Below are 14,141 nucleotides of genomic sequence, written 5' to 3' on the forward strand. Positions count from 1 at the left end.
AATTATCATCAGTTACTGATATCTGTTTTAACCAGTGCTTTAAATGTTAAGGCTGACTGTAACCTCTGTGGTTATGCACATGATTTCCAGCAGACAGCATTAAAAATGTAATTCTTTCTTTTATGGGAAAATCCTTTTCCAAATCTCTTGAAAATGGAAGTAGATAGAACCAAACAGTATTTTGGATTAGAATCCTTTTAATTCTTCTATTAGCATACAGTTTAAAATTTTGAAAATCAAATTCGTTTTTTTATAAATTTTTTTATAAATTTCCTACAATTTTAAAAATTCATAAAAACTGTTGGTTCTATCTACTTCAATTTTCAAGAATTTTAGGATAAGATTTTCCCATATAAAAAGAATTATGTTTTTTATGACTTCTGGTGGAGATTGCATGCTTAACCAAAAAAATTATAATAAGTTTTAGATATTAATCCTTTTAAACAAGAGTGCAAAAAGTACTGCTGCTATTAACTCCTATATATGCTTAACAATTTTCATTAACTGGATTTCATAAATTTTTACCAAATCCAACATCTGTTGATATCAACCACCAGTGGCTATTAGTCTAGTGTTGTCAAGTTGGAGTTATAGTCACCAGAATTGAATGTTTTAGAGCAAAGTTGGAGTCAGAATTGGTAAAATTTTTATGACTAGTGACTCCAACCTTGAATTTTACTATTGGTAAAATGTAAAGTATGAAAAATATTTTAAAATTAATTCCTAAAGATATTTCTTAGAAACAGACACTTCAATAAGTTTAGATATCAAAAAGACTTATTTCCAAAATTCATAATTTAAAATCTACTATATATTTGTTAAATCATTATTTTTTGATTTGATTTTGCATTTTATTGTATTTAATTTTTTTATTTAAAATGTTTAAATTTAAATCAATTTTTGATAATTAACTAATAAAAGTGAAGTTCCTTTGGCTGATTAAAATGTAAAATGTTTCTTTATGTACTCAAAAGCTTTGGCAATATAAATTCATTATATCAATTTTTTGATTTTCACCATAAATTTTACTACTAATTTTAGTAGTAGAGAAATTTCAGATAAAAATATTCAGATATTCAGAGATATCTTTCTTATAATAGGAATACTAGTGTGACAGTATAAAAAAGGAAAAGTGGGTGTTGGAGTTGCACATTTCAAGTTTGCCAGTTGGAGTCAGACTATTTGTTTACTGACTCCACCATGCTGGCTGTTACCTCTAATTTCTCCAACCCTCCACATTAAATATCCATCTATGATAGATGCACATAGATGTTATTTTTTAATTAACATTTGTATGCCCAATAAAAATTGAGTACACAAATGAGTTGCATTCCTGTCTATTAAAACTGGCAAAAATTCTAAATAAAAAAAGATTTCATAAGCCAAATTTTTCAAACTGAAATAGAAAAATCATAATCATGTATAGAAAAATAACAATCTCATCACTAATAATTAACATTATTTGTTACACTAGAATTAATACTCATTGTTATATTCAAAATATAAAAATTGCTTAATTAAGAGTTTTTACTGAACATACATCTTACAGGTTACCAAAATTCAACCAAAAGAGGCCCAAACAGAATATGACATGGAATTGATGAATACTCTGGCTCAAAGAAAGAGAATTTGAATCAGAAAGTGTATCTGGTTGCAAAACAAAGCCAAAGCAAGAAAAAGCAATACAGCCACAAAAAGTGGAACTAATAATGCTGAAGAAAGAGAAAAAGAAAGAAATAACTGTATTCAAAGTGACTTCAATAAACTCTTGTATACATCATAATTGGTCATTTTGTATAAATATTCATATTTATATTTTTCCATACCATTTAGTACAAAAAAGTCACTATGAGAAGATTATTTTGAAACAATATCAAAGATACTTAACATACCTTTAAAATTTTCTATTTCTTCACATTTATATGTATTTTTGATATGCAAAATTTTTTTCAATTTTGTGATCAAAATAACATCAGGTAAAAAATCATACTGGAGAGGATGTTTTGATTTGTAACTAAATAATAGAAAAGTATAAAATTTATTTAATAACATTTAAATAGACTTTAGAATACATAAAAATATAAAACAATGTTTTCACATAACACTCAAAATCTTTAAAATATAACAAATGAATTTTAAATATTTTCTAAAACTGTATTTATGATATTCTATAGTAGAATTGCCATTAAAAACTAATTAAAAATCTATATATGTTTCTTTCTTAAAACTTAAAAAACCTTTCAAATGATGACTACTCTGGTATGTTTTGAAAGATTTGTGAACTACACAAGAAATAATTCTAAATTCAATTTTTTCCAGTCTATGTTATACAACAAAATTAAAATATGGATATTGTAGCAATTCCTTGTTCATTAATATGCATCTTATTGCATATTAATGAACAAGGAATTGCAAATATTAAAAAATGAGAAATATTGCAAATATTTCTCATTTTTCAAATTTCTTAATATAAAAGAAATTTTGTTCAAATTTATGATTGATAGTATTAAAATTTTTTAATAATATAAATTTATAGCAATTCCATAGAAAAATATTATTCTTTATTTTTATGTTATGATTGATGGTGGAAATAATCAAATTTTTGAAATTTTTCAGAAATGAAATCTATCAGTCATGACTAATTTGCATAAAACTGTCTTCGAGATTTTTACAGATATCAACTGCTCCTGAATATTTCAAACTACATTTCAGTTCTATAAAATTAAAAAGATTTCAGTTATTTAATGTTTTATTATTTTATATGAACTAATTCTGACCACACTGGCACCATTATAAAAAAATTTCACATCATTATACCATTATATTATAATTCACATTCACTTATGTTAAATATTGCTGGTTGAGCCTGTTGAAGGTAATAATTTACATTTTGATAGCTTTTATTTTATTTTCTTACATTTAACTTTTATTTTTATTTTAAATTTGGAGTTCTACTATGGTATGTTGCCTATTTCATTTTGGAATGTTAAACTACAACAAATTTTTCTATTTGAATGTTATGTTCTATTTTATTGGTAAGGTATATTTTATATTTGAATCTAATTTGATCATGTGTATTTGCAACTGCCATTCTTTGTTTGAATGTAGTAATGTAAGCTAATGATCTGAAAAGAGATTGAAAACATTTCTATTAATAAATAGTATTTGGCTAAGCAGTTTTGTTATATTTTCTATACAGTAGAACCCCTCTAGTCTGCCCTCGGCTAGTCCGTCACTCCGGTTAATCCGACCGTGGTCAGAGTCGAGAAACTTGTCCTGACTCGTCGGTGACTCACCGTCCTTGGCGTTTTTCTGTGTTCGTTACAATATATGTTTTACATTGTGTGTACATGTACAGTTTTGTATGTGTTTTCAACATGTCAGGAGTGAAACGTAAACACGTTACTCTTTCATTAAATGAAAAATTAGCAGTGCTACAAAGACTGGACAAAGGGGAAGATTGTTTATTTTACTTTTTTCTGATAATCCGACCTTTTTTGCATTCTGACCAGTGGTGATATTCGAAATATTTAACAAAGGGTTCGCTAACAGAAACTTTTTCCTTAACCTAACCCCAAGCCCGAGATATCTCGGGCAAGTTACATAGCGTTACATAAAACTCGGGCGTTTGGTCCCCCTAAAAGTTTTGTTTTTTTGGCTTTTTGGAATGTTTTTTAAGTCTCCAAATTTTTTCAAAAATTTTTTCCCGCGCGNAAAAAAAAAAAAAAAAAAAAAAAAAAAAAAAAAAAAAAAAAAAAAAAAAAAAAAAAAAAAAAAAAAATACATATATATATATCTTTTATTTTCTCGCGCGCGTGGGATTGTGGGATCTCTCTTATACTGGGGTCGTATTCTGGTCACCGGCTTGTCTCTCACAAGCTGGTCGCTGATTGGCTAATCCAAATCAGAGACCGTCTTGTGAGAGACAAGAGACGGTGACCAGAATACGACCCCTGGATCTAGTTTCAAGAACTCTCTTGAGTCGACCGCGATTGAACCTCGTTTCAATCGACCGTTTCAATCTCCCTCCCTCGACCGTTTCAATCTTGATTGAAACTGTCAAGGGAGGTCACACCAAGGCGAATGGGGTATAAGGCTCTAGTTTAGTAGTGTTACAGAGTATAATACATATATTTTAATATATTTTTTAAAAGGAACAAAACCACTGAGAAATGTTACATGTGTTTAATTAAAAAAGGTTTGGAAAACTTTGAAAATGTTAACAACGGGTTCAGAAAACTTTGAAAATGGTAACAACGGGTTCGGCCGAACCTGTGCGAACCCGCTGAATATCACCACTGGTTTTGGCCATACCCCCAGTCCCAAAGGTGACAGATTAGAAGGGTTCTACTGTATTAGCATTAAACAATTAAAGATATCAACTATTTTCAATCTTCACAAATATATTAAATCAGTAAAAGTTTACATATGTAGTCACAATGGTGGCACTTCCAGTTGCCATCTTGTTTGTGAATGCAATGCCTACAAACAAGATGGCAACTAGTGCAGCTACTTACTACACTGGCATTTAAAGAAATAATCTTTCACTGACTGTTGACATATTTCTAATTCCTTTTCTCCAATTTATTCAGTAAAAACATGGTTCAGACAATTCTATCATAACTTTGTCCTTTTCAATTGTAGAAACTTTTTCTACATTTTTTACACACATCTCTTATGATTTTCAGATTTATTTGGCACTTACTTTCAGGACTGAAGTTACAATATCTGGCTCTTTCCAAACTAAAACATATCTCACTCCTGGATAAAACTTACTTGTATGCTGAACAAACAGGTAGAACCTTTTCCTAGTTTTTTTCATTTTGCTCACAACAATCTCATCAACCTTACCAAGTTCATCCAATTTTTGTTCCAGTAAAATTAGATGATGAAACAATCATAATGTGTCGTATGAAATTTGCCCAGTCAACAACTGTTCGACTATTCATGCCCACAGCCAAACAGGTGACACTCAACATGCATTCTATGCAAATTAGATGCCAAATAAATGAAAAAGTAGTTCCCCAAGAAATTTTCCCAAATTTATGTTAAAAAGTTACTTCAAATGACAAACTGTTCATCTTGCATTTATTATATCTAAAAGAAACAGAATCACAATCCTTTTGATAATTTAATTTACAATGACCATCACATTTCGAACAAACTGCATCTGCAGGTTGCATACCGAACTTTATGGCAAATATACCAACTGATGTATTTCTCTTGTCACAATTAAATTCAGAATAGTCTGATACTATAAAATGAAAAAATCCCTTGAAGCACACTTTTGCCAAGCAAATTGTTGATGTTTTCCAAGTTCTGCCATTACAACAATAAATGACAAAATATGAATTGTAAACTTTCAGAAAAAAAAATGGTTCACAACAATACACAACTTTTTGAACCTAAAAATTTAAACTACTCTTAACACAGTTATAAAATGTTAGGAAATTATTCTAGTACTGAAATGACATTAGAAAACTTGTAAACTAAAGACAATGACACCTAAATTAACTTCAAAACACACATTGTTGAGATTCTGGAAGTGCCACCATTGGGACTGCCTAAGTAAACTTCTACCATTAAATCTCATACTATATGTATATTCAGAAAATTAAACTATTATTACAGACAAAACAGTGAAATAATTTTAGCTTTAATTTTAATTTGAATTAAGTATTTTCAGTTTACTAAATTTTATTTCTGAATTTTTGGCTTTTATGTAGGATAGTTACACTAGTGAATGACCGATTAAGCACCTTGATAAAGAGATTTCTATATAATCACTTAACAAACAGACATTTAACATAAGTAATGGTCATTGCTGGTTACCAAGAACTTGCACTACTCATTCAAAGAATGAATTTTTAATTTTCTGTAATATTTATTAAATTAGTGACATAATGCTTTTAAAATTTAAAAATCACTCAGTGAATGACCATATGGCTCTCATAAGATCTCATAAGATCTCAGCTGGTCTCAGTGAATGACCACAAATGAGTAATAATGAATAATTAGAGTTCTAGGATACTATATGCAATTTTATACCATTGTATATTATATGTGTGTTGGCAATTTTATGTAATTCAGTCATGTAATTTCAGATTAAGACATTGGAATAAAAATTTTAATTTTTAGAAACGGTCTTTAATTCAAAAATATATGTACAATGTTATAGAAATTATCAGTTTGATAATCCATACAAAAATGTGTTTCATAAATAAGCAATATTGTAATAACAATCAGATAAATTTAGAAAATTATTATCAGATGCAATGGCTTCCTTGAAATCTGATAGAAAATGAGATTCCACTTAATTTGTTATCATTTGCAGTGCACATTTATATATTTCTCCATAATTAATTGATAAATCAGGTTCATTTTCAGAAAGCAATTCATTACACCTAACAGAAATACAATTTGATTAATCTACTCTACTGGGATCAAAAAGAAACAAACCACATGTTTCAAACCCATGCTGAATTGTTTCCGATTTCAAGGCTTTCTTGTAAGCTTCAAATAATAAAGCTGCAAAGTTTAGTTTTGTAAACTGATTTTGATGATTGTTGTTTGTATTTTCTGACATTTCTCCTCTGACATTTAAGTGGTCAAAAAATTGCAAAATCACAAGACTGGATAATATGAGTTGCATTTGGCAACAAACAAAAAAGGAGAATTATTTTCTCAACACAAAAGTTATAGTTTTTCATTTATAGGGGATTTATGTCCATCAAGAAGCAACAATACAGGACACTGAATATTCTTATCCAGAAGGCAGGATAAAAGTCCTTTGCAACATATTCATAGAATATGGCACTTATCATCCATCCTGAATCACTTTTTCTGCGGATTTACTGACTGGCCACTTGCAGAAAAATTACACAATACTGTGATACATTGTTTTTCTGGTCCTGATGCAATGTTATAAAAGTTCTTATATGCTTTAGGTCCAGAAGTTTGCCAGTTTTTGAACAAAACAACATCCCTGTTTCATTTGCATTGACGATATGAAAAAAATTTTGCAGAATATCACTTGCATGTTCTTCTCTCAAATAATTATTTAATTCTTAAAACCAATTCCTTATAATCTCTTCTGAAACTGCTGCATGAGCTTTGGATATCACTTCTGTATTCTTTGCTGCTACATTAAGATGTCTTTTTAGAAAAAGCATTAGCCATTTTTTCCTGGGCAATCATCATTACATGGGTTCTTTCGTTTCATATCTTTCATAACTTTCTGAATTGCATCTTTTACTTCATCAGGATGCATGATAAACCCAATTTGGCTTTCCCAATAATTCATTTTTCCAACCTGTTTTCCTCTGTTTTAGTTAATATTGCCCATTTTTCACTCCATTGGTACCTTTCCATGTAATTTGTTTATTAAAATTTCTTTTTGAATGTTACATTTTTTGCTAGCTTTATTAGCACTCATTTTATTTTCACGTGCTGCTTCTACCTACAGCTGCGTATAAATCTCCTTCACTATATTGAAAATGTCCATAGGCTTTTTTCTTTTTATTTATATCATCTGCCATTTTGAATTTATCTAAATAAAAATTAATTCAAATGTCTGTAATCATTTATCTCAAACCATTTTAATTTGCAGCAAAGAATGACCACATAACTTTGAACCATTTACTCATTTACTGGTACAAGAAGGTTTTTTTGGTCATTCACTCATACATTAGTATAAAACAGCACTCACAAATTTTGAATTTTGTGCTCAGAAATGAAAATAACCCATATTACTTTATCATCATTAAATGACCAAAGTGTTCCTTCACTGGAGAAGAATCACTTTTCAGATCCAGTAAGTGACTACCCCCTTATCTACACACCTTTAAAGGTTAGAATTAATTTTTGCATCCTAACCATACTTTAAATATCTACAAAACTATTTCTTTATTCAATGCTTTGGAAAATCAATAAATAATTATTTTAAAATGCTGCTATATGAATTCTTGCCACAATTCCTACCTTATTACAATGCAAGCAAGATTACACCTTACACACATATCTCAAGAAAGCTGCCATATTTCAAACACTATCACGCGTTTCTGAATGACCAGTGAAAGAATATTTTAAAATGTAGCTGATTTTCAGTAATTCAGTACTTCTGATTAGTTTTTGTTGCTGTGGTGCTTATTTTAAGCAAATTTCTGACAATATGGTCATTCACTAGTGCAACTACCCTAGTGTGAGGATGAGGAGTTGACACCAGTATGGGGAGGTGCTGACCTTTCAGTTAAAGGTGAACACATGCGCTTTGCCCGCAAATATCGTAAGGATGATGTGAGAAAGCCTTTTCCATATGAAGGTAATGGTTTGCAGGACGCAGAGAGACTCACACAGAGACCGTATTTACAAATTTAACACGTTTATTTGTATGGAAAATCATGCTTATAATGAGTTACATGTGTCTGGTCAAAAGGCGTCCATCACTGAAGAAGGGCTCGCCGGATTGTCCGTTTTCCGATGATGTAGGTCGGCACAGATAAAAAGAAGGAGAGAGTCTGCTTCCTATTGGTCATAGGTAGAGGCTTGAAGGTTGGAGGGATGGAAAAATTGGCACTGGGAAGTCGAGTCCCGGTAACTTCCATCCGCTTCTTGGGAGATTTCTGGGTCCTCTGGATTATTCCAGATCCGTTCTCTGAAATCATCGTTCCCGATCTCCAGCTTGCAATCTCCCCATGTCCTTGGGATTTCGGGCTTTTATAACCTTTTTCTTTCCAAAATCCCGAGATTATGGTTGGTCCGAATGCGGGTACCCTTCGATTTTATTGATTCCTGGTCTATTGCCAGGGACGTGATTCGGGATGCGGGGTTGCTGAACACCCACATCTGGGCCTTTCACCTCCGAAGTCAGGTCAAGCCCTTTCCCAGATGATGGACCCATAAATTCTACCTAATGTCTATTTTTCTGTCCCGGTGAAGATGCAAATCTCCAAGCCGCCACCCCCTCTACAGGAGTGTCAGCAGGTCCCGTTTTGAACTCTCTGTAAGGTGACCGTCCAAAGTTACCCCAGCAGACGATCCCTCTCTCGTTTTCACGATTGGTGATCGCAGATCTGTCAATTAGGTTTGGAATGCGACAATTATATCATCTTGCACCCCATTCCTTGGTCACACCAGTCCTATTCACGTAATAAGTCACCGATATATTGACTTTAGCTCGACAGCCAGTTTCCGTCCAGGGGTGTGGTCCCGGCCTCACACTAGTTAATTAATTTGAGAAGTTCATCATAATATAAAACATATGTTTCAAGATTAATATCTATTAAAAGAATAGATATTATTTTTCTACTATTCTAAATGTTAATATTAGCTCAATACTTTATATTCTATCAGATTAAAGTCAGAGCTTTATTGTAAAAGAGCTTCCTGAATATGAAATGCATTCTGCACATTCTGCAAGCATTTATATTTGTAAAAGTTCAAAATTTACTATAACTAAGTAATTACTTATTACTTTAAAATTAATATAAGTAATCAAAAATGCATATACATAATTACTACATACCTTTCAGGAAGATATCTGTATAAATGAGCAAAACAATAAGCAATTCTCCAATCTCCTAATTGCAAGAGAAACCAAATTGTTTCATTCCATAATCCAACAATTAATAACAATTCTAATATAGCACTTGGTGTTAAAATGTTAAAAAGTCTCTGGTTTGAAATTTGATTTGTGATATCAACTTGATTAATGATATGATAATTACCACCTGAAAAATTCATAAATATGTAATGAATATATATTATTATGATATAAATACTTAATAGCTATTTATTTATCAAATATTGTTCATATTTAAGTAAAGTTTCTCTTATCTATCTGAGAATACATAACAATAAAACAAAATTTTTTTATAAATAAAACAAAGTATAATTTTATTCAACATCCAGAATTATAAGTGAAGATTGAAATGGTGTATATATGTCTGAATATCTATTAATATATCTTATATAAGCTGTTTTGGCCTTGCTCACTCACTATTAATTGACCTGAAATATTTAAGTAGAAATAGATTTCTTATACTTATAGGAAATTCAAATTGTAGAGAGTTATGAACCATGTTTAATTTAAAAAAACTTAAATTTTAAAAGTACTAAAAGAAAATTGTCAAATTAAAAGAAAGTTATAAAGTTATTATTCTTTAGATTCTTAAAACAGACGGCATTTACAAAAGTTGATATAAAGAATCTATCTTATCTATTCTTTTATATATATACTAGCAGGTAGGCCCGGTGTTGCTCGGGCAAAAGTAACGATAGGGAAGATTAACATTATTACGTTATAGTCAACCTTACCCGTTTTCACAGAATGCAAGAATTGGGTCACCCTGTTTCCAGACTGATTAGAGAATTTTTAGATGGGTCTAAAAATATGTTTGATTTCCCGCAAAAATGAAGCATCTGCATCTTGCACGTCGCTTTCTCTTAACAATTCCATTGTTACTTAAAACTTCCATTGTTACTTAACACTTCCATTGTTGATGGAAGTGTTAAACCTTAATCCTGTCCCTCTCCTCCAGGGGAATTTCGAAAAATCCCTTCTTGGTGTGCGTTTTCGTGACATACCCTAACTGTGTACCAAATTTCAACTTTCAACTCCTAACCGTTTGGGCTCTGTGCTTATTATTATTATTATTATTATCAACTAGTCTCAATTATATATATAGATATGTAACTGTGAAAGACCGATATGTGGCAAATGTTGAGATTCTCTGGTGAATGTCAGCATTCACACAGTCATTTCATGTATGTAAGAAATAGTGCTAAATATCATTATTTCTCATTTACGCTGGCAAACGTCAATATTCAGCATGCACTGATGGTGAATGTTGAATGAAAATATTTTTTTTACATTAAGTCAAAAATGCAACTTTTTAATATGTCAAAATAGGAGCAAACTTAAGTAACAGCACATGTAAATAAATTGTTGAACTTAAAACAAACAGTACATTCTTAATCAGAAAAGAAAAATAATAAGCAATAGTAAACTTACACATATATTATGTGATTAACGTTATACAATCTTATTTATTGCAACAACTTAAACTGTTATGACACTTTGAATTTCACAAGAGTTCCTTGCTTTTACAACTGTATTTATTTGTGGAACACTTCTTTTTGCAATGACAGCATGTATAGTCTTGCCCTCCACTTTTCAAATTATCTGCAGCCTCTTTTCTCGGCGATATTTCTTGAGAAGAAATCTCATCTATGGGAAGTAACTTTTCTTTACAAATTACAAACTGATTATGGGTATAAAGCTGCTTGAGGGTACCATTTTTGTTTGCTAATTTATAAAAGTTGGAGTCTTCTATTCCAACAACAACCATCAACACATTTCGGGCATCTGTACAGCCGCGGTTGACATCAGGGACTTGTATTCGTACAGTATCACCAATTTGAGCAGAAGGAAATTTTCTTTTTGAGGATATTGTAAGATTTTCATTGCTTACAATAGAAGATTCTCTTTCACGGCCGCTCTTTTTATAGAAATAACTTCGTGTTGTTCAGTCAGTCAGGGCTTGATATGAAGACGTGGTGGGTTGCAGTTCCTCTTCAACATTTTCCTTTGGAATATAGTATTCATTATGGCCACTGCTCAAATTTCCTTCAAAAGTATTAACAATTTCTTCGAGCTGTTCTTTGGTTTCAATATTTGCGATTTGTTTGCCAGGCAAAGATGACGATGCTATGCCTTTTTTTTGGTTAACGCCAAACATGGCTTCATATGGACTTTGGCATATTCCTTCGTGATATGTAGTGTTCTTGGCAAATTGTACAAAGGGCAAACCATTGACCATTTATTTGTATTGTTATCATTCATCCATGCAGTTAACATATTTTGTATATCCTGATTGACCCTTTCAACTATTCTGAGTCTAGACTTCGTGAAGGACAGACGTGTTTTTGCTTCTCTCCTGCAAAATTTGTAAGTTTTTAGTTCCTAAGCCTAGTTTTAGGGTTAGCTCTATTCTTTCTATACTTAGGTATAGGAAAATAGTGTTAAGTTAGGGTTAGGGCAGTGGTTAGGCTTAGCACCGCTAAGCCTAACTTTTTAGCTTAATTTAAATAGAAAGGGTTAGGAGTTTTGAGGCATCCATCTTGGATTTCTCGATAGAACTGTGTTCTGGGAGAAGAAGACAACTGTAGACCACCATCTTCCACCAGTTGAAAAACTACAAATAGTGGCATCCATTTTGTGAGTAACTTTGTCTATTTTTTTGTTTTTGGAAGACCCAATAGTGACCAGTCTTCCCAGCTAGCTGGTCTGCCCGAGGAGACCAAACCTGCCAGCTTTGAAGCAGCTTGAACTGTGTCACCACAGGCCAAGCTTGCTTGGCCATCCACCCATCAGCAAGGACCCTTACTCAACACCTGCCATAGACATCTCTAGTGTGGCTTGGAGCATTGACATGTAGCATCAGTCACCTGATTTTGGTAACTGTGTGGTAGTCTGATCTAGTGTGATCTAGTGGACGACGCACTCCTTCTACACTCTCACCGATTTCTACTTGGTTCTCATCTCTGCAGGTGGACTCTTGGATTTTGCCCCTGCTGCCTACTGAGGAACTCCTGTGGTCACGCTATCCTGCAAGTGTTTAGTGGATCTTGCACACTACAACTTCACAACGCACTATCTCTCCCTCTGATTGCTTCCTCGGTTGAGTATATTTTTTGTACTTTTCTCCCATCTGCCAGCCAGACTTCTTCCCATCTGTGCTGTTAGACAACAGTCTGGCAGTGGTGAGCCACTTGGCATTGTGCCATTGTTTACTCTTACACTCTACACTATACACTCTCCCTGGCTGGTGGCTTACTACTTCGCATAATGAATTCCAACATCATCGAAGGATTTAGGAGTGAAGCTCACCAACTTCTTTAAGGACTACTGTAGTAGCAATTATAACAGTAAACTGGGAGCCAAAGAGCCCCTTTGCCACTTAACTAGAGGATTTGATCCCGGGATCTCGAAAATCGGGATCCCGACCACTTTTCAGTCCCAAAATTTTCGGGATTAAGTTTTCCTAATCCCGAGATTTTCGGGATTGACATCATTTTAAAAAAAGTTGCAAAATAGACTGCATGAAGCGAAACGTTCAGTGCCAGTGCTTTTAACAGAATTGCTTGCCTATCATTTTGATATAAAATACAAGAAATTTTATTCCAAGCAAGCAGCAGAAATTAACCTAGCGGGCTTGCGATGCTTGCTTGTAATAAAACTTCTTGTATTTTCAACTAAAATGATAGGCAAGCAGTTCTCACTGGGTTACTTGGTAATATACTTCATTTTTGTACTTTTGAATTTTCGCGGGCGCCAATCGATTTTCTGGTGCAGTCGAGAGCACTACTCAGTGCGTTTTACCTGTCAATGTGTCAGCCATCTTGTTTTGCCAGTGTAGTTAATATAGACCCGACGCCTCTCGCTTAGGGGGATCGACCTTAGGTGAAAAGGTCACGACCCTCGCCTTGCCCACGATCTGTCAGGATGATGCGAGAAAGTCTTTTTATGTTTCGGGGTAGTGGTTTGCTGGACGCTGAGAGACTCACACAGAGACCGAATTTACAAAATTAACGCGTTTATTTTTAGAAAGACATGCTTACAATGATCGAAACAATCGGGATTGTAGCCTTTACTCCTACAATCCCAATCCGTGTCGACCGGACTGTTTTCTTCCATCCTCCCCGTGTCCTCGAAGCTTATAAGTATTTACTAACGATTCCTCCAACTTCCATCAAACCTAAACGCGTTTTCTCATCAGCTGCATACATGTGCAACAAATTGAGAAGCAGACTTGGTGATGAGACACTGGATGCGTTGTTATTTCTCAGATCATATTTTCGCAATTCAAATTAGAATGTTCCTATTAGATTAGTGTTCTTTATATTTAAGAAAAATGTGACGGATTAATATTATTTTTAAATACTTTTTGCTAAGAAACTTACTTTACTACCTACTTACTAGGTTGTTATATGAAAGTAGTCTATTTAATCGATGTTAAGAGAGATTTTTGTTAATTTTCAAGGTTTATTTGCATAGTTTGTTACATAAAGGTTTTTTCAATTTATGTGAGTTTAAAGAGATGTCAGTGATGCTTAAAAAAGAATAAATTTAACATGAAACA

At 32.6% G+C, this 14,141-nt stretch overlaps 1 protein-coding gene across 1 annotated transcript in view; it reads right to left on the reverse strand.

Annotated features, from left to right (window-relative positions):
- Positions 1-1,857: 1,857 nt before the first annotated feature.
- LOC111612767 (protein JBTS17-like) overlaps positions 1,858-14,141 on the reverse strand; it is a 38,758-nt gene continuing 26,474 nt past the window's right edge. The window contains exons 11-12 of the mRNA XM_023354022.1: positions 9,524-9,728; positions 1,858-2,014 (exon numbers count right to left, since the gene is read on the reverse strand). Coding sequence (XP_023209790.1) covers positions 1,858-2,014; positions 9,524-9,728 — 362 coding nt within the window. The remainder of the gene's footprint in view (positions 2,015-9,523; positions 9,729-14,141) is intronic.

This window comes from Centruroides sculpturatus, unplaced genomic scaffold, assembly GCF_000671375.1.
Source record: "Centruroides sculpturatus isolate CEXI.00-Female unplaced genomic scaffold, Cexi_2.0 scaffold112, whole genome shotgun sequence".
Classification (NCBI taxonomy): Eukaryota; Metazoa; Arthropoda; class Arachnida; order Scorpiones; family Buthidae; genus Centruroides; species Centruroides sculpturatus.